Genomic DNA, 19,045 nt, shown 5'->3' with positions numbered 1-19,045 from the left:
GTGATGTTTCAGTGATATTCGGCGATCTAAACTTGACTGAGAATAACAACCATCAGTAGTGCTCTCTTATACAAACTGTAAAGAGTTCTCCAAAGCTGCTGTTACGTTAGAACAGTTTCTCTATCCGCTGCTTGTCCTTCTTCCATTGTAGATCTGCTCATAGACACGAAGGAACGCTTTGAATGTGCATTCGCGGTGCATTGTTTTCTTACTTGGTAAGATGTGCATCAGGATGTTCAAAGAGCACGCTTCTCTTTCTTCCCGTACTTATTCATGCGACTTGGTCGCGCAGAATGAATACGCTTAATTGGCTTACTTGCACAGCATAACTTGCATTACGTGCATATATATATGTATATACGTACTTGAAACGAAATCGAGGGTATATGGTTTACGTAATTGATTAGATTTATCTTGCAACATAAATGTAATTTGATAGGGAGGCTGATGAGATCTCTTCACGTTAAAAGTCTAAATTAATCGATTTGGATCGATGATTACAATGGCAAATATAATAATGATTAAGTAAACATCTTTTCATTTTAATTTATCGATTCATCTACTTTCAATTGTACTCTAATCACAATCGTAATATAAGCAATCACCTAATTTAACAAAATCCTTAAACGAGCGTAGTGAATCATCGTTATTACAAACTATGTATTTGTGTGTTGGAGTCTTAAATGAAGGCACACTAAAGAAATACTTACGTAACGGAAGTAAGACAAGTTAAATTTAAACAAAGCTGGGACGTGTCACGCTTCGCGAAGCCTGGCCCAAAGAGAGGATGACTCACCTTACGATTATCCTTCTATGCTTATATTCTATGTACACCAGCGTGATATATATCGTGTAATACACAAAAGAAAACATGACAATCCAATCTATAAATTAAGTTGCGAATATTATGTTTGAATTCGATAACTACATCGTTATTTAATGGAATTGTCAGCATTACCATCGTGCGTATCACGTTAATGAGACATCGCCCTAGAAAGTATAAAATACTTTTTTACTTTTATTACAAATGTATTCAAAATATTGTTCCATAAGATAGTGACATAGATTTATAACAAGAATTTACAAACTATACATATTTAATTGAATTGAAAAGTATGAGAATGCACGCATTCATTCAGGTTTGTGCATAAAATAGTTATATTATTATACACGTAAGGGAAAATCGCGATTATTAAGTTTAACAGCACGTGTATGGTTTTTCTTGTACACCATGAGCAATACTAAGGTTTTGTGGACTTTCCTCGTGGGATGGTATAAGCGACATATCTGTATTATTCCAATTCGTATCCGTTGTTTCATATACCCTGATGGATGTAGAATCGTGTTCAGTCGAAGATAATCCAAGGAGACCCGTGCCAATAGCTAAGAACACATTTTCAATTCCTTCACCTTGCAGCACTGATGTCTCGTGATAGGTTGCACCAATTTTCGTTGCATACACCCTACCCTCTTCTGCATCTACTTCTCGTTCTTTCCTTAAATCCGATTTGTTTCCAATTACAACTAATATCATAGCTTCTTCTACATTCCTACGTAGTTCTGTTACCCATTGCTTCATTGCTGCAAATGTATTGTACTTAGTTAAGTCAAACACTAACATAGCTGCATTAGCGTTTCGATAATACATTGGAGCCATAGATTTGAACCTTTCTTGCCCTGCTGTGTCCCATACCTATATCCAATAAAAACAGACAAAGGTATGCTGTATTTAATGCAGATATCTCGTTAAACCTATTTGCTACGGTTCCATATACTATTAAAAATATTTATACAAATTCTCAAAGAAATAGCTTTTCTAATAAATGAAATTTTCAAGTTTTTAAACTGAAATGTTTCGAGTAAAATGATGTCTACATAAAAGGGAAAGATCTAAAATTAGATATGTAAATATTGCACCGTACGTATTACATCGTACCTGTAATACTACTCTTGCATTTTTTAAGTTTAATTTACAAGTAAAGAAAGATGCACCAATTGTAGGATTAACATGTTGATTAAGAGATTTTCCAACATAGCGTACTATCATACTTGTTTTACCAACACCTGAAAAATTACTTGTATCAATTAAATAATACAATTACTATTATTCAATATAAAACATTAACCTAGATATATTTATACAAATATTAATAAGCTCCGATTAATTAATACGAATATATCATATACTATATCGTGTGTAGATTCACATGTGGGTGGATATTGGGTGCAAAAAAATGAGAAAAAAATGAGAATTAAATGATTCCAATTGTTTATTAACACAAAGTTTACCTTGTGAGCCTAACGCGACTACTTTCCCTTCTAGAGTTTTCATTTTTTAAAGAAGAATACACAACACATAATGATGCCAGCAGGTTCTACTCGTATTTATTCCTCGTGCGATATGAACACAATAACAATTTAACTCTTCATATCATTAGCGTAATCTGTGGTGGCTGTCACGAAAATCTACTGCAAACCGTCTCTCCATAATAATGAACAATCCTTTCAGATGTATCGTACTCTAACAATTGTAAAACTTGAATCACCAAAACAATAATAGATGTTCCATCACGTCGTCAATAATGCAACAAATTATGAAATATTTTGCTTGTCACAAATCGTGACATTAATTCCTTTGGCGAATAGATGCACATTAATTTCATAGGCGTCGTGGCGACATCCATGTCTGCTGGCAAATACTAAATGGCAGCGTTTGGCAAATTTTATTACAGATTACAGTGTTATTTAAGCGAGTAAATTCATAGGATACGAGACTAGCGAGTAACAATTTTAGTCGAGCAGAAATTATGTGGCAATTGCGATTTAATTTATATTTGTATTGATGTACTCCATTATTCAAAATAACGCGGATAAAAAAGGCACGTTCCAATGTAACCACCTGCAGATAAAAGCAATATAGAATTATTCTATATTTTCCGCTTTAGAGGTAAGAGAGAGAAAGATTCTATCAGAAAGAGTGAGACAGATGCTACAGACCCTTCTGAAGAACACCTGACGCCATCTGTGTGAAAAGTGCTCAAACTGTTCGCACAGCGTTATCGACAGTGAAGTGAACTACTCAAGAACTACTGGCGCCATCTCTGTGAAAAGTGGTGAAGCTAATTCCCGACTAGTTTCAGCGCTTTTCAAAGAGATGGCGCCAGGGATTCTTCAATAAGGTCGGTATCATCCGTCTCACTCTTTCTTATAGCTTTTTTATATTTTTCTCTTTCTCTTACATCTAAAGCGGAAAATTACAAAGAATTGCAATCAAACTAGTGAGATATATAATAAATTACAATAATCATGAACGATGGATGAAGAAATATAGAAGTTGCTACTTCTCAGTTTGCATGAAGAAATGTATTCTCTTACAATTTTATTATATGGATGAATAGAGCAAAGGTAAATTACATACGATATATAAAAGTACTTAAAACTATAGATACACGCATCCTTCGGTGATCCAGCGGCGATTTAACCGCGAGAACCTAAACTTAACCTAACTTATACTATAATTTAATTAACTATACAATTTACAATGTAATTGAACATTTCGAAGTCCTGACAAGGACTTGCAAAGTTTTGTCTGAATTGCACATAACTTAAATCTACGCACGTAGTCCTTAGCTTGATATCGTTTTCGAGAGATCAGTTTTTCGAAAACGTTACCAAGGATCCAGGTCCACCACGTGGAGGTGACTACGCAGGGACCCATCCCTATTTATATTATTTCCCTAATCCCATCCACCCTCCATTACAAATATGTGTTCTCGGCACAGAAGGTACCGAGGACTGACTCTACTTTAATCATTTAAACGCGGAATCCATAATACATTCTCTTTACACAGATTTTAGAGACTGCAGTATGGACTTTACGAAAGGGATAAGAAATGCCATTCTCTTAGCCAAAGTGAAATTTGTAAAGTGAATCTACAGACACTTTAGAAAATTTAAAGTGTTCTACGGTACGATATCTAAGATGAGATTAAACTAAAGTTAAGAAAAGATACTAATTGGAAGCAAGATGAAATTCGCGACACGAGCAAAGCGAACAAGTACCAATGAAACCTGCGTTAGATTCTCGCGAGAGGATTCTAAACCGATGGTCCAGCTCTAGTCACTAGGTGAACCATACCCGACGCGAATCGCGAGCAAATGAAGTTTATGCCACGTCTTACAACGAAACAGCTGATACCACGCTCTCCCCAATGGTGAATGCGGCTACCATCAAGAATTCAGCGAGACTTAGCAGTAGGACGCATTGCCCACCGACGAGAACGAACTTCGTAGACCGCCCCAAGTCGTCTTACAGCAGGCCCGAAGACCCCAGCGACACGGGGTAGGAGCTACTCGGAACGAACCGCGATGAGCGCGTCCAATGTACTAAGCCTATACCCTGGTCGAGTACCCAACGGGCGTACCAATCGACCAGAGCTGCGAAATCTCAATGGGCTCCGAAAACCACATCAGTTTGATTGAGTATCGACTATTTCGCTGCGTGGAAATGGAAGACTAAATCACGAGCGAATGGAAAGGAAAAGAAAAATACGTGATGCGGTTTCACGCAGCAGAAACTTAGAATACTCAAGGGAGAATGTAACGCATGTTCATCAGTACTGACTAAACGCGATTATAGAAATGGCTCTCTCACTTTGAATAAGGAAATGGATTCCTTTATGATTTTATTAGAAAGGAGAAGATGGGAATACGGGTGTTAGATACAAAATATACATAAAACATATACAATATATATAAAAATATCTATAACTAAGGAGAAGATGGGAAGAAGGGTGTTACATACATAATATATAGAAAAAGAATTATAATTAAAATCCCTCGGCGATCCAACGGCGATCCATCGGCGTTCCAACGGCGCTCCAACGGCGCTCCAACGGCGAAAACCTAATTTAACTTAATTTAAACAAAACCATAATCAATTATACAATTTACAATCGAATTATACAATTACAAAATACAATCGAATAGAAATTTTCAAAGTCCTGAGAAGGACTTGGAAAATTTCGACTTAAATCTAGGTACGTAGTCCTTAGCTTGGTACCATTTTCGAGAGACCGGTCTCTGGAAAATGGTACCAAGGGCCCAGGCCCACCCCGTGGAGGTGACTACGCAGGGACCCATCCCTAATTTCCCTAATCCCATCCACCCTCCATTACATTCGTGTGTTCTCGGTACAGAAGGTACCGAGGACTGACTCTACTTCTAAATTTCAAACAACCGGAATCCATAATACATTCTCTTTACATAGATTTTAGAGATTGCAGTATGGATATTATACGATAGGGATATGAGAGAAAGGATATAAGGAAATTACATACACATACAATATTATATAGAAAAATATCAGTAATTAAAATCCCTCGGCGATCCAGCGGCGATCCATCGGCGATCCAACGGCGCTCCATCGGCGATCCAACGGCGAGAACCTAAACCTAACTTAACTTAGACTCTAGCTTAACTAACTATACAAGTTACAATCCATTACATAGTTTACAACTAACTCAACGCTAGAACTACCCGCAATAAAAGTATTTTAAATTCATGCAAACAAAATAGAGTGATAGTTGTTCGAAAAGGTAAAAATACTCGAAAGGAAAAGCAAAGAATAGAAAATAAAAAGTGAAAAGAAAATTTTAATTAATGCGAAATTGAATGCTTTAATAGTTCTAGCGTCAAATCTACATCTGTACTTAAATCTACGCGCGTAGTCCTTAGCATGATACCGTTTTCGAGAGCGCAATCTCTCGAAAACGTTACCAAGGGCCCAGGCCCACCCCGTGGAGGTGACTACGCAGGGATCCATCCCTAATTTCCCTAATCCCATCCACCCTCCATTACATTCGTGTGTTCTCGGTACAGAAGGTACCGAGGACTGACTTTACTTTAATCATTTAAACGCGGAATCCACAATACATTCTCTAAAATCTATATTAGATTTTCGAGATTGCAATATGGACTTTATTTACGGAAGGGATGACCAGAAATGCCATTTTCTTACCCAAAGTGAAATTATTAAAGTGACTCTACAAACACTTTAGAGAAATTCAAGTGTTTCGTAAAAGGTATTACGGAACGATATTCTAAATTTTACTTTCCTACTGTAAAAAGATTGACACTAAGAAAATTAAACTCAAATTGAGAAGTGAATAAGTAAAATTAAGCAAAAATGAATAAAATTCGCGACGCGACCGGAACGAACAAGTACCAATAAACCTGCGTTACATTCTCGCAAGAGCATTCTACCCGATGGTTCGGCACTGTCCACTAGGCGAACCATACCCGACGCGAATCGCGAACAAGTTTTGTCACGTCTTACATTGAAACAATCGAAACCACGCTCTCCCCAATGGTGAATGCGGGTACCATCAAGAAATCAGCGAGGCTTAGCAGTAGGACGCATTGCCCAACGACAAGAACGAACTTCGTAGACCGCCCCAAGTCGTCTTACAGCAGGTCCGAAGACCCCAGCGACACGGGGTAGGAGCTACTCGGAACGAACCCGCGATGAGCGCGTCCAATGTACTAAGCCTATACCCAAGTCGAGTACCCAACGGGCGTACCAATCGACAAGGGCTGCGAAATCTCAATGGGCACCGAAAACCACATCAGTTTGATTGAGTCTCGTCTGTTTCACTGCGTGACTATGGAAGACGAAATCTCGAACGAATAAAGAAAAAAGAAGACCACGTGAAGCGATTTCACGTAGCAGAAAATTAGAATGCCCGAGGGAGCATGTAACGCATTTTCATCAGTATTAACTAAACGCGAACCGACTTAAGCGAGAACAATTTGTTCTATTTTAATAGATGAGCGGTAACGGACTGGGGTAGTGGATGTTTCTCACTTTTGATAAGAAAATGTATTCCTTTACAGTTTTATTACAGAGGAGGGAAGGAGAATAGGTGAATTACATACAATATACAAAATAGTACTTAAAACTAAGAACACACGCATCCCTCGGCGATCCAGCGGCGATCCAACGGCGATCCATCGGCGATCCATCGGCGATCCAGCGGCGAGAACCTAAACCTAACTCAACTTAAACTCTAGCTTAACTAACTACACAATTTACAATCCAGTACATATTTTTTAACTAACTCAACATTAGAACTACTCGCAATAAAAGTATTTAGATTTCATGCGAACAAAGTAGAACGACAGTTGTGCGAAAAAGTAACAACACTCGAAAGGGAAAGCAAAGAATAGAAAATGAAAAGTGAGAAATAAATTTAAGTTAATGCAATGTTATAGAAAATTCTAAAAATTAATGCATAAGACAATCAGTTTAAATGCTTTGGTAGTTCTAATATCGAATTTACATCTGTACTTAAGTCTACGTGCGTAGTCCTTAGCTTGATATCGTTTTCCAGAGCGCAATCTCTCGAAAACGTTACCAAGGAGCCAGGCCCACCTCGTGGAGGTGACTACGCAGGGACCCATCCCTAAAACAACCCTAATCCCATCCACCCTCCATTACATACGTGTGTTCTCGGTACAGAAGGTACCGATAACTGACTCTACTTGTGAATTTAAAACCGGAATCCATACTACATTTTGTACAATCTATTATAAATCTTTGAAATTGCAGTATGGACTTTTGCGAAAGGGTTGACGAGGAATGCCATTATCTTACCCAAAGTGAAATTTCTAAGATAACTCTACTTACACTTTAAAAAAATTAAAGTGTTCTACGGTACGATATTTAAGATGATGACTCTTAGTAAAGGTTCGAATAAAATTAAGTTAAATCAAAGTTAAGAAATGAAACTAATTTGGAGAAAGAAGAAAATCGCGACGCGAGCAAAACGAACAAGTACCGAAAAACATCCGTTAGATTCTCGCGAGAGCATTCTAACCCGATGGTTTGGCATTAGCCACTAAGTGAATCATCAGACGCGAATCGCGAACAAATTATGCGACGTCTTACGTCGAAATAGTTGATACCACGATCTCCCCAATGGTGAATGCGGGTACCATCGAGATCCTAGCAAGGCTTAGCAAGTGGACTCCTCATCAAGAGGTACGTCCACTGTGCTAAGCCCATACTCTGTTCGAGTACCCCGAGCGTATTCGACCAGAGCTGCAAAATCTCGATGGACACCGAAAACTACATCAGTTTGATCGAGTAGCAACTATCTCGTTGCGTGGCAATAGAAGATGAAATATCGAGCGAATAGAGAAAAAGGAAACTACGTGAAACGATTTCACGTAGTACAAACTTAGAATGCTCTAGGGAGTATGTCACGCGTGTTTATCAGTACTGACTAAACGCGATCATAGAAATGGCTGTTTCTCACTTCGAATAAGAAAATGTATTCCTTCACAATTTTATTACAAAGGTGGATAAGGGAACAAGGGAATTACATACATATAATTACATACAAATAATTACATACATATAAAATATACAAAACATATTAAAATATCAATAATTAAAATCCCTCGGCGCTCCAGCGGCGATCCAACGGCGCTCCATCGGCGCTCCATCGGCGATCCATCGGCGAGAACCTAAACTTAACTTAACTTAAACTACAATCTAACTAATTAATTTAATACAATTAACAATGCAATTAAAAGTTTACTATCTCGACACTAGAACTACCAGCAATAAAAGTATCTTAATTTCATTCAAACAATGTAGAATGATGGTTAAATTGAAAAGGAAAAATACTCGAAAAGAAAACCAAAGAGTAACAAATAAATAATTGAAAGAAAATTTCAATTCGTGGAAAACTATAGCAAATTTAAAAAATGACTCCATGAGATCTACATAGAAAGTTACTGAGAATCTACAAGTTGCAAAAGGCAATCAATTTAAATGCTCTGATATTTCTAGTTTCGAGTTTACATCTGTACTTAAGTCTACGTGCGTAGTCCTTAGCTTGATATCGTTTTCGAGAGCGCAATCTCTCGAAAACGTTACCAAGGGCCCAGGTCCACCAACGGGGAGGTGACTACGCAGGGACCCATCCCTTGTTCACTTACCGATCGCCAGGCAAAAATCGTTGTCATCGTCCACCATCGTTCACTACCATCCACAATCATCCACCAGTGTCCACTAGCCTCGGCTCCTCCATCGCCGTCCAGCATTGTCCACTACCGTCTACCACCGTCCACAATCATCCACCAGTGTCCATTAGCCTTGCCTCCTCCACCGTCGTCCACCATCGTCCACCGCCGTCCAAAATCATCCACCAGTATCCACTAGCCTTAGCTCCTCCATAGTCGTTCACAATCATCCACCAGTGTCCACTAGGTTTGGCTCATCCACCAGTGTCCACTAGCCTTGGTTCCTCCACCGTCATCCACAATCATCCACCAGTGTCCACTAGGCTTGGCTCCTCCACCGTCGACCACAATCATCCACCAGTGTCTACTAGGCTTGGCTCCTCCACCGTCGACCACAATCATCCACCAGTGTCTACTATGCTTGGCTCCTCCACCGTCGACCACAATCATCCACCAGTGTCCACTAGGCTTGGCTCCTCCACGGTCGACCACAATCATCCACCAGTGTCCACTAGGTTTGGCTCCTCCACCGTCGACCACAATCATCCACCAGTGTCCACTAGGCTTGGCTCCTCCACCGTCGACCACAATCATCCACCAGTCCATTAGCCTTGGCTCGTCCACTGCCGTCCACAATCATCCACCAGTGTCCACTAGGCTTGGCTCCTCCACCGTCGACCACAATCATCCACCAGTGTCCACTAGGCTTGGCTCCTCCACGGTCGACCACAATCATCCACCAGTGTCCACTAGGCTTGGCTCCTCCACCGTCGACCACAATCTTCCATCAGTGTCCACTACCCTTGGCTCGTCCACAGCTGGCCACCAGCAGCGACCACTCTCATCCTGATCCTGACCCTGACCTTCTCGCCTCGAAGTCCAAACGGCCAAAAGACCCTTGACAGGTTCGCACTGCTTTTATACACCCGTCCCTACTACCGTCAACCCCCCACTCTCCGAAGATCGCAATTTAACAAAATCAATTTTCATACTATAGCAACCCGTAATTTAATAATTTTTATATTTTTATTGTAAATTTATGCTCTTTGCAACTTATTCCATTAGTATACATGTTTTTTAATAAATCTTTTACAGATTGAACCTACATTTATACTGTTTTAAGGTAATTTTCTATCAATCATCGAATATTTTACTGAAAATTGTATCGTTTGACTCAGTTCTCGTAAAAATTAGATAGCTATCGAATATATTAATCTAGTTAACATTAGAATATAGTATTAAAATATCCATTTTGAAGATATTAAGGGATTTTCTAATAACGGTGAAATAGAAAATTACAGTATATGAAATAATGTTCTTCGTAGAATTAACGCACTTCTTATTTTCACCTTTAATTCTGGTATTTTTGCGTGAAACAGCGTCACTTTCCATTGATTCCCGTGAACGAGACAGATCAGGGAAGAGTATGTGAACGAGTGAAACGTTCATAAATTCCGGCGGTGCCGAAATTCATTTCACTCTCTCGATCCTCTTAAATGGAAACGCATTGCAAATCTCGCCACTTCGAGGTTGAACGATAAGTGGACTGTGCGAGCAAACCGTCTAACAAATAATTCAAAGAAAGGAACGACTGGGAAAGGGAAGGCACGAGTGGAGAGGGGATAGCGAAAAAAATGGACGAAATAAACTATCAGGAGAAAGAGAGAGAGAGAGAGAGGAAGAAAGTGTAGTCTTTGGATGCTGTGCGCTGTATTTCTGTTCCTCATCAGTAGTCACGTTGTGTCGGGAATCTCCTTTCTTCGGCAGTGTCATCCGGTGACTGGTGGAGGAAAGACAGAACAGTGATTTTAGTGGTCATAGTCAAATTTAAATGAAACATCTATTTCTCTCATCGCTAGAAGAATCGTAGTTTCCTCATTTAACTCGACACGGATCTGATACGTGAATTTGTTAGAGGATTCAGTCACCGGTGCACTTGGCGTGTTTGCAACTAACTTGTCAACTCGTTCATTTCTAACTTAAACTACACAATTGAAAATAAAATAATATCGATCGTGCGTTTGATTTTTCGCGTCGGATGAAGTGGAAGTTAAAATCGCTGGAATTTCGTGTTTCGCGTACGGCGGAAATATAAGTCGTGGATTCGCCTGTTTCTACGTTTATCGTGGGTGCAAATGAAAACGATAATTACGAAACAAATAAACAGAAGTGCACGAAGAATGTTACGAGGAGTCGGCTCATTTGCAAGTCAAATCGTCATTGTCAAAGTCGAAAGTTACAGACGCTAACTTTCACTAATAACCAAAGGTGTGATGGTATGGTTTCACTGGTACACCGTATATTCATAGGACGTCGTAGGGAGCCAACGCGAGAAGGTGTTAAGCAAAGCAGTCACACGAAGAGCCGACCGATGTGCTACTTGTTTCGGTGACCTGGTTTCTCGTCCCACTTTTCTACCGGACCACCACTACGTGTGAATGCCTCCGCTACGCTTCGCGTGTTCTTACGGTACACGAAGCCATAGGAAAGAGCAAACTTCACAAACGAAATTCGTCCTGTGTCCTCTCGACAAAAAGCTGTTCTGTTTCATCGTAGAACTATTTTTTCTGTGACAACTACGAAACGCTCGCAAGGTGTCAGATTTGCTCAGAAATGCTCAGTTCGTTAACAGTCTCCTCTGTAACGTTCTGGTCCTTTAAACTCCAGCTGAAATGAAGAAGTTGAAACGCGCGACAGCTCGAGAAAGATGTCAACGCATCGATTGAACACCTGATCGCGACTCTTTCCCAAAATAAATCGCAGAAACTATGCGAGTATCGATCGAGCTTGTCAAGCTGATGCTTCAAAGAGACCAAAGAGTAAAATCGTTCGGAAGAGAAAGACAGTGGAGGAAAGCTACGAGGGAAATACTTGTACAATTTTCCTCTGCATCGATGAACGGCTAGACGTGCTGCAACATCGTCGAACAGCCGTTGTGGATGAAAAAAGAGATGTGTTCGTTCGCACGTCAGCTTTTCATTCTGCTCCTTGTCGAACTCTATTGTCAAGCTGATGACAGAAAAAATGACCGATATTTAACGAGCTTCGGTGAGTCCTTCGATGAAAAAGAATGATACCCCGTTTCTTTTTGTTTTCATTGTCACGAAAAATCTGTCGAAGGGACATCGATCACGTGTATTCTAATACAATTATAAATTTCGGTTTTAGATCTAACAAACCAGGATATCGCAATGGATAATGTAGTACATTCGAACAGGCAAACACGCTTCTTCGACGAGCTCGGACGTAAGTTTTAAGTAATGCGAAAAAATTCATTCATATCGTTACATCCTTTCGCTTCACGCACGAATTACTTGTACAGCGTCACGCTTAATCTCTTGTATAATATCTTGTAAAGCTCAATTCGCATGCTTTATCGTGCAATCAGGTATCGATGCTGTTCGATAGCTGCTTTCTACCATGGGAATAATGTCGCTTGAAGTTTTACTGGTAATTTCGTCTCTTAACGGTAAATTTTTAGCGACGCGGAATCGTTAAGCGGAGGGAACAGGCATAGGTAAATTCTGTACGACGCGGGTACTTTATGTCGCGTCTATAGCCTACATAAATTAATCTAGTTGACGCGGGAAGAGAAAGGAAGGACGTAAAAAGGATAAGGAAGAAATGGAGGCGAAGCGGGGCAGGAGGAAGGAAGCAAAGGAGAGTGAAGAAGAGAATAGGTGGGGTACGAATGTAAGGGAAGACACGCTATCGTAGCAACGAGAAAGCTGACATTGGTGAAAGCCGCGGACGCTTCTTTAGATGCCGGTGGACTCTCGCCAGTCGGTGGGACACGTCGATTCGTGATAGTCTACGTGAAAATCAATTTTAAAAACAACCGCGATGGAAACAGCCAACGTGCTGGGATTGGCGGCGATCGAGAGATGTAACGAGTAAATGCCTTCGAGTAAATCGACGCGTCGTTCATCGAACTGTACCTGAAGAGGATAAACTCGAAGGAAGGATACGTTGTGCATAAAATTCGTTAACCTTCTCAAACAACCACCCCTGACGTTGGAATTTGTTCAGTGATACACGCACGAGCATTCGACCCACCCTGTCGGTGGAATGAGGATAAAATGTCGAAGGCGAAACAAGTCGGCTATCACACTGGCATCGTCAACGGTTCCCGTCGTTTCTCAACGGTAACGAAATAATTCTGATCTCGATGAAGCCGAGAATCTCGCCGTTGCAAAGTAACTCGTATCAAGTTGTAACATGAACCGTGGCGACCCGTCGATTCGAGTCTAATTTATTTAAACAATAAATTAGAACGATCCATTTGTATCATGAATGTCATCGCAGTTGCACATGTGTTCCTAATAGTAACCGTCAACGCACTGAATTACGATAATTACGACGCAGCGGCGTACGATGGTCCCTTCGTCTCGTCCGCCGCGACATCGTTGTCGTATCTGCAGAACTGGCCCACGAGGCGGCAGAAAGCTAGAAGGAACGATAGAACGACGGGGGAGTTGACGTTGATACCCGCTGACCGGTACGACGAGCGTGTCCCCTTAAATTTGAGGGTTGAGAAGCAACTGTCGGACGAAACACGAGCCAGGGAGACGCACGACTTCGATGAAGGTTTGATATTAGGAAACCCGTTCGCGCGAAACGCTCGTGTCGACGGCTCCGTGATACGAGGGATCGGTCGACAGAAATGTTTCGACGCGATTAGCGACGATTCGTGGCACGAGGATTACAACGGTTACGAAAAATCAGAGAATACCATTCCTCGTAGAGCTTTCGTTAGATACGAAGATCGATCTCGAAATGGACAGGATCAAGTAAATAGGGAAGACTTGTCGGCGAATAATGAGATCGCGAATCGGAGAAAGCAAATTGGAGAGAGACGCGTTATCGATGACACCAACAACGAAAGCGAAAGTGACACGGATGATGAACAGAGGCGGCCAGAAAATGGGCACACCCGTAACGACAGATATCTGGAGTACACCGAACGGGACGACGATATTCCGAAATTCCTTGATCGGTTGAAGAAGAAAGTAACTAACGGTGAACTCGAACAGTTGACGACTAATTACAGACAAGGAAGAAGACGTAAGTTGAGCAGTCAACAACAAGGTACCCTCCTTGTCGAGGCGCTCAGGAAGAAACGAAATTACACCGAGGACCATCGTGGTTATAATAGCGATCTTCAGAATGGCCTGATGGACATGTTGGGTAGAAGTATGTTTCGAAGTATCTACGTAGATTGCAAGTTGTTCGCGCCAAACGCGCGTTAGTTATTCGAGGCACTTGCTCGTGTGTAAATAATCCTCTTTGAGGCACTTGTAGTTTTCTGATTCTTAGAATTTAGCTTTCTCTGTTTTGCCAGCAGGTTCTTCAGTTAATTTATTATTAATTTTCTTCTTTCTTCGTTGTGAGAGAACAGCCAATCTCGAACAGTCTACATTACTAACTTAACCGATAACCACCGAGCAAGACCAAACGCAAGTCTATTATTCGCTAGCTAGCTATTGTCGAGTTACTCCAACGTAAAGCATTTGTCGTTGTCCATTCCTGTGGTCGAGCCTCTAGTCCTCTGACTTTCTTGCGCGATCTCGTCACCACACGTTAGGTTCACGATTTCACTTATGAAACCGTGATTCGAAACGGAAGCAAGCGTGTATTTATCCAAACAAACAGACCGAAAGAGAGCAACGCGGTGCTGTACGACACGACTGCGCGTCGCGAAAATGTTCGACGATACAAGACACGACGAGGCGTGACACGATTTAACGCGACACGATGCTCGTGCGTGTAGTATAAAATAATTCTACTGACGCTAATAACGTTGGTGAAATGTTGTTACAACTGTAATTGATATACATATATTAAGAGATTTCCTTTAGAAAAAAAATCTCGAAGTATATCTCGATCAACTTTTGTCTGATAGCACTGGCATAGATCAAAATATTAATATCAGCTGATCCATTTAGCATACATGTATATTTATTCTTACATACGTATACATAACCACGCAGGCTTTTTTTAACGTGAAAAACAGTAATGTCTGACGATTAAAAAATATCTCTCGTTTTAGTGATACCGCAAACGTGTACATACAAAGGAACGACATTCGATTGCGGTCTCAGTATCAGCTGCGTCCTCGGTGGTGGTCGTCCAGTCGATCTTTGCTCAGGAGGATTAATATGGAGTTGCTGCGTGGATGACGATGATATTCCTGAGAAAATACCACGGCCAACAATCGGCTTGCTGCAGAACGCCAGTGAGTATCCACTTTTCATTCTCATCGATCCCTTTTCCCCTTCGCATCCAATTCAAAATGACAGTAAAATATGCGTCGACTATCCAGTTATATCGTTCGATTATTAACGCGCAATGCGAGTAATTTCTCGACGAGATTACCTGAAATTGTAGCGTAGCGGCGAAAGGAAATAATGATAATAAACGCAGGATGGCAATGAGTAGCTTATCGCGTTCTATTCTCAAGTATAAAACGAAGATTAAATCAGGTTGAACGGATTCGATAGACAGTTTAATTAGACGTAGCACACGTACACACGCGTACGAGCGCGCGTATGCATGGCAAAGTTTACGTATGTAATTAGTATGCATACGAATTTTCCTTTCTCGGGTCGATTGGAAATTACGATTAACGCCTATAGCGGAGAAGGTAAAATCGAGGTTGTTTGAACGTGTAGCGTTTTCGATAAACTTGGGAAATCAACATCCCTACGTGGACGATGATGTACAAATCTACGACAACGCGTTAAGACCAACCAAACCGACGTATAGCGGTCAGAACGAGCATGGATACCTGTACGCGGACATCACGAACAAGCCGACGACCGTTTACGAGTCCTCGCAGACGTGGAATTACGATCGTCCTGTGTATACGAGCCGTCCATCGGTTTATCATCCGCACCAGCTCGATTATCCCCAGGACGAGTACGGTGCCGTTTATCCCGACGTTTCGGGGGCGCACGCACCGAGCGAGGATGCCTCGAACTCCGTGGATTATTCCAAATACCGTGGTAATCCGCATGAAGTCGCACAGTGAACAAATCTTGCACCAATATCATAGCCTGCTACGAGCTACGTGTGTCTTGTCACGGCTCTCACACCTGATTATTAACTCGAAAGTCTAGTTAGATTAGATTCCTGCGCGGGGACCGTGCATTCCTTTATATCGATCCTTGCTCATAACGGTATCAACGATCGATTGGATCCGAGCGGAGCGATCGACGTGACGCGAAAGGCCGTTCGCATCGTTCGCGAGTTACATCGTGCTCGGTTCTCCACGTGTGTACGTGAGAAACAATAAAAAAGGGGAAGCACTTTTCTTGGCTTGACGTCTCTCTTTCTCTGTCTCACCTTGCACGTTTTTATACGGCTTCACCGCTATTGTCTGCTCGCGATGCAAGTGAATGCTAGGTGAAGGATAACGAGGAGATCGAAGAGGAAAAGAGGAACAAGAGAATCGAGGAAGGAGAGATCGTTTTTTCATCAGTATTCTGTGCGTTCGATTCGTCGAATGAATTCTTATTTGTATCTTTTTTTTCCCCTCCCTTTTGATCGATGGTATTGCTCATCGGAATGTAGCTTCACTTTGTATAGAGCCACTTACAAATGTACCCCACGAAACGATCGAGAGTCATTTTGTTTGCATTTCTCTTTGCCTTGCCTTGCAGGTTGCGGTGAACTTTACACGAGAAGCAACAGAATCGTTGGTGGGCATAGCTCCAGTTTCGGTAGCCATCCGTGGCAGGTAACGAACTTCATTTCGAGATCTGGCAAAATCGAAATGCCCTACAGAATTCGATGATTTATCGCGCGCAGCGAATACCTTTACGCCTTTGAAATTCAATTTAAGTTAGTTCTTCCTCGACATTTAGGCCGCCATTATCAAGTCCGGGTTCTTAACGAAGAAGTTATCGTGCGGTGGTGCTTTGCTGAACAACAGATGGGTGGTCACCGCTGCTCACTGCGTTGCAACGTTAGTAGAAACACGTAACAAGAACATTTAGCCATTCGAAATACTTTACTCTGATAGCAATTACCGTCTTTCGTATATGTAGAACACCGAATAACAACCTGAAGGTACGTCTCGGTGAGTGGGACGTTAGAGACGCGTCCGAGCGATTGGTGCACGAGGAATTCAATGTCGAGAGGAAGGAGGTATCGTACTACTTTTTGCCTCTGCATGTGTCTTCTAAAAAGAAAAATAGCGGAGCCGGTTCACCGTTGTTGTTAAAAATGCCGCAGGTTCATCCGCAATACTCAGCGACCGATTTCCGGAACGATGTGGCACTGGTGAAGCTTTCGAGGACGGTAGCGTTCAAGCAACACATCGTACCTGTTTGTTTGCCAGCGAAAAATCTAAAACTTTCTGGGCGCACGGCAACAGTTGCTGGTTGGGGTCGAACAAGACACGGGCAAAGTTCAGCGCCATCGGTTCTTCAGGAAGTCGCCGTCGAGGTGCGTACATTGAATCCACAGGCAAACACACGAGTTGCCCACGTGTCCTTTTTCTGGTCGCTGTTCAAATTCGAATTGAGATAATTATCTTCAGGTGATACCCAACGAGAGGTGTCAGCGTTGGTTTAGAGCGGCTGGGAGACGAGAAACTATTCACGACGTCTTTTTGTGCGCAGGCTATAAAGAAGGTGGACGAGATTCCTGTCAGGTAACCCAATTACTAGACTCGTAGGCGGTAATTAAAAGCGATTTATTGACTGGATGTACAGTTGAAGTGATTACAAGCTTGCTTTTAAATAGGGGGACTCTGGTGGCCCGTTAACCATGGCCGTCGAAGGAAGGCACGTCTTGATCGGTCTTGTGTCCTGGGGTATTGGGTGTGGTCGGGAGCATCTACCTGGCGTGTACACTAATATTCAGAAATTTGTACCTTGGATCGATAAAGTTATGAGTTAAGTTTCATGGCTCTCTAGAAAGAAGGAACAGATATCGAGACAGATAAAAAGTGGCGGGACAACAGTGTGTATGGGACAACAGGATGAGAAAGCTACCAAAGTTTGCCACGGTTTATTTTTTTATAAAGAGAGATTTTTAAGACGTGTACATATACATATAACCCCAGTGATATTCGGTACCGTAAACCTTTTGGCGCCCGCCCGATCATGGAGATAAATAATACCAATTAAGTTATACGTATCTTGGTTAATTTCTGTGAAAAACGAACAGAAAGAGTAGGAAAATAATTCTCGGATATTGTTATGTAGTGAATTTTTATTGTTGGATAAAAACGAATAATAGAATGCAGGGAGTATTCGAAAATCCCCCGAAAATTCATTAATTTTATTCCATTTCCTATCAGATTTGCCCCTAATGTTTGACCACATTCAAGTCATCTATGTTCTCGAGAAAAATTTTCAGAGTTATCAACGACTGATACTTCTTTTGTACATGCTCAGAAGGAAACACGATAGTTTCATCAGATGACTTTTCTCGAAAGATTTTGCATACGAAGAAAGAACCGACTATGGATATGTTAATTATTTCTGGCTGTTGCCAAAACAGAGTCTTGTCGGTATAGAAGGAAACGGTAAACTACGAGTAACCATGCTTTACACAGAAGCAAAGCGTGTAAGTCTAATATAAGGGGTCAGAATTATTGAAACGGTCACAAGAAAACTTTAGCATACAGTAGCAATTAGCAATTGTAGCTTTACCGAGTGAAAAATGGAATAAAGGCAAGAACCATGACTCATAGTTTTATTCTTGCAGAATTTCAATACATACGTATATTTTCATTCTCGTCTTGCACCCCTCTCGAGTACAAATATACTACTAATTTTAATATCTTTCATCCAGGATCATTTGTTAACGACATCAACCAGTGCCATTCGATAGACATACAATTAAACAAATCTTAATCGATAATGATCGTAATGGCAAGTTCCATTGCGGTTGAACGGATGGCTAAAAAGTGGCAAGATGGCTTGGTAGGTGGTGGACATTCGTTAGACGACATATACCACTCTTAGCCCCGCTAAAAGCTTTTGTTAGCAACGGTTTTATATAT

At 41.2% G+C, this 19,045-nt stretch overlaps 2 protein-coding genes across 2 annotated transcripts; one reads left to right on the top strand and one right to left on the bottom strand.

Annotated features, from left to right (window-relative positions):
• Positions 1 to 1,077: 1,077 nt before the first annotated feature.
• Positions 1,078 to 2,498, bottom strand: LOC143432942 (uncharacterized). The gene is made up of 3 exons (XM_076909948.1): positions 2,290 to 2,498; positions 1,937 to 2,064; positions 1,078 to 1,693 (listed from the first exon to the last, which is right to left on the bottom strand). The coding sequence occupies exons 1-3, from the start codon at positions 2,330 to 2,332 to the stop codon at positions 1,199 to 1,201; spliced, it is 666 nt and encodes a 221-aa protein (XP_076766063.1). The 5' UTR covers positions 2,333 to 2,498; the 3' UTR covers positions 1,078 to 1,198.
• Positions 2,499 to 13,319: 10,821 nt separating this feature from the next.
• On the top strand, positions 13,320 to 17,940 carry LOC143427317 (uncharacterized). Its single transcript, XM_076901352.1, has 9 exons — positions 13,320 to 14,223; positions 15,080 to 15,265; positions 15,702 to 16,034; positions 16,692 to 16,768; positions 16,896 to 16,996; positions 17,079 to 17,178; positions 17,266 to 17,478; positions 17,573 to 17,686; positions 17,779 to 17,940. Exons 1-9 carry the CDS (start codon positions 13,320 to 13,322, stop codon positions 17,932 to 17,934), a joined length of 2,184 nt encoding a protein of 727 aa, XP_076757467.1. The 3' UTR covers positions 17,935 to 17,940.
• The last annotated feature ends 1,105 nt before the right edge of the window (positions 17,941 to 19,045 follow it).

The sequence above is a fragment of the Xylocopa sonorina genome, chromosome 1, assembly GCF_050948175.1.
Source record: "Xylocopa sonorina isolate GNS202 chromosome 1, iyXylSono1_principal, whole genome shotgun sequence".
Classification (NCBI taxonomy): Eukaryota; Metazoa; Arthropoda; class Insecta; order Hymenoptera; family Apidae; genus Xylocopa; species Xylocopa sonorina.
This window is presented reverse-complemented; position numbering and strand designations above follow the sequence as displayed.

Excerpts from the sequence above, each read along its gene's own strand:
- LOC143427317 (XM_076901352.1), top strand. The coding sequence starts at position 13,320 with ATGAATGTCATCGCAGTTGCACATGTGTTCCTAATAGTAACCGTCAAC. Across the intron at positions 16,997-17,078 it reads GCTGCTCACTGCGTTGCAAC|AACACCGAATAACAACCTGA; the intron begins GTTAGTAGAAAC and ends TCGTATATGTAG. Across the intron at positions 17,687-17,778 it reads GTGGACGAGATTCCTGTCAG|GGGGACTCTGGTGGCCCGTT; the intron begins GTAACCCAATTA and ends GCTTTTAAATAG.
- LOC143432942 (XM_076909948.1), bottom strand. The coding sequence starts at position 2,332 with ATGAAAACTCTAGAAGGGAAAGTAGTCGCGTTAGGCTCACAAG. Across the intron at positions 2,065-2,289 it reads AGTCGCGTTAGGCTCACAAG|GTGTTGGTAAAACAAGTATG; the intron begins GTAAACTTTGTG and ends GTAATTTTTCAG. Across the intron at positions 1,694-1,936 it reads ATGCAAGAGTAGTATTACAG|GTATGGGACACAGCAGGGCA; the intron begins GTACGATGTAAT and ends TATTGGATATAG.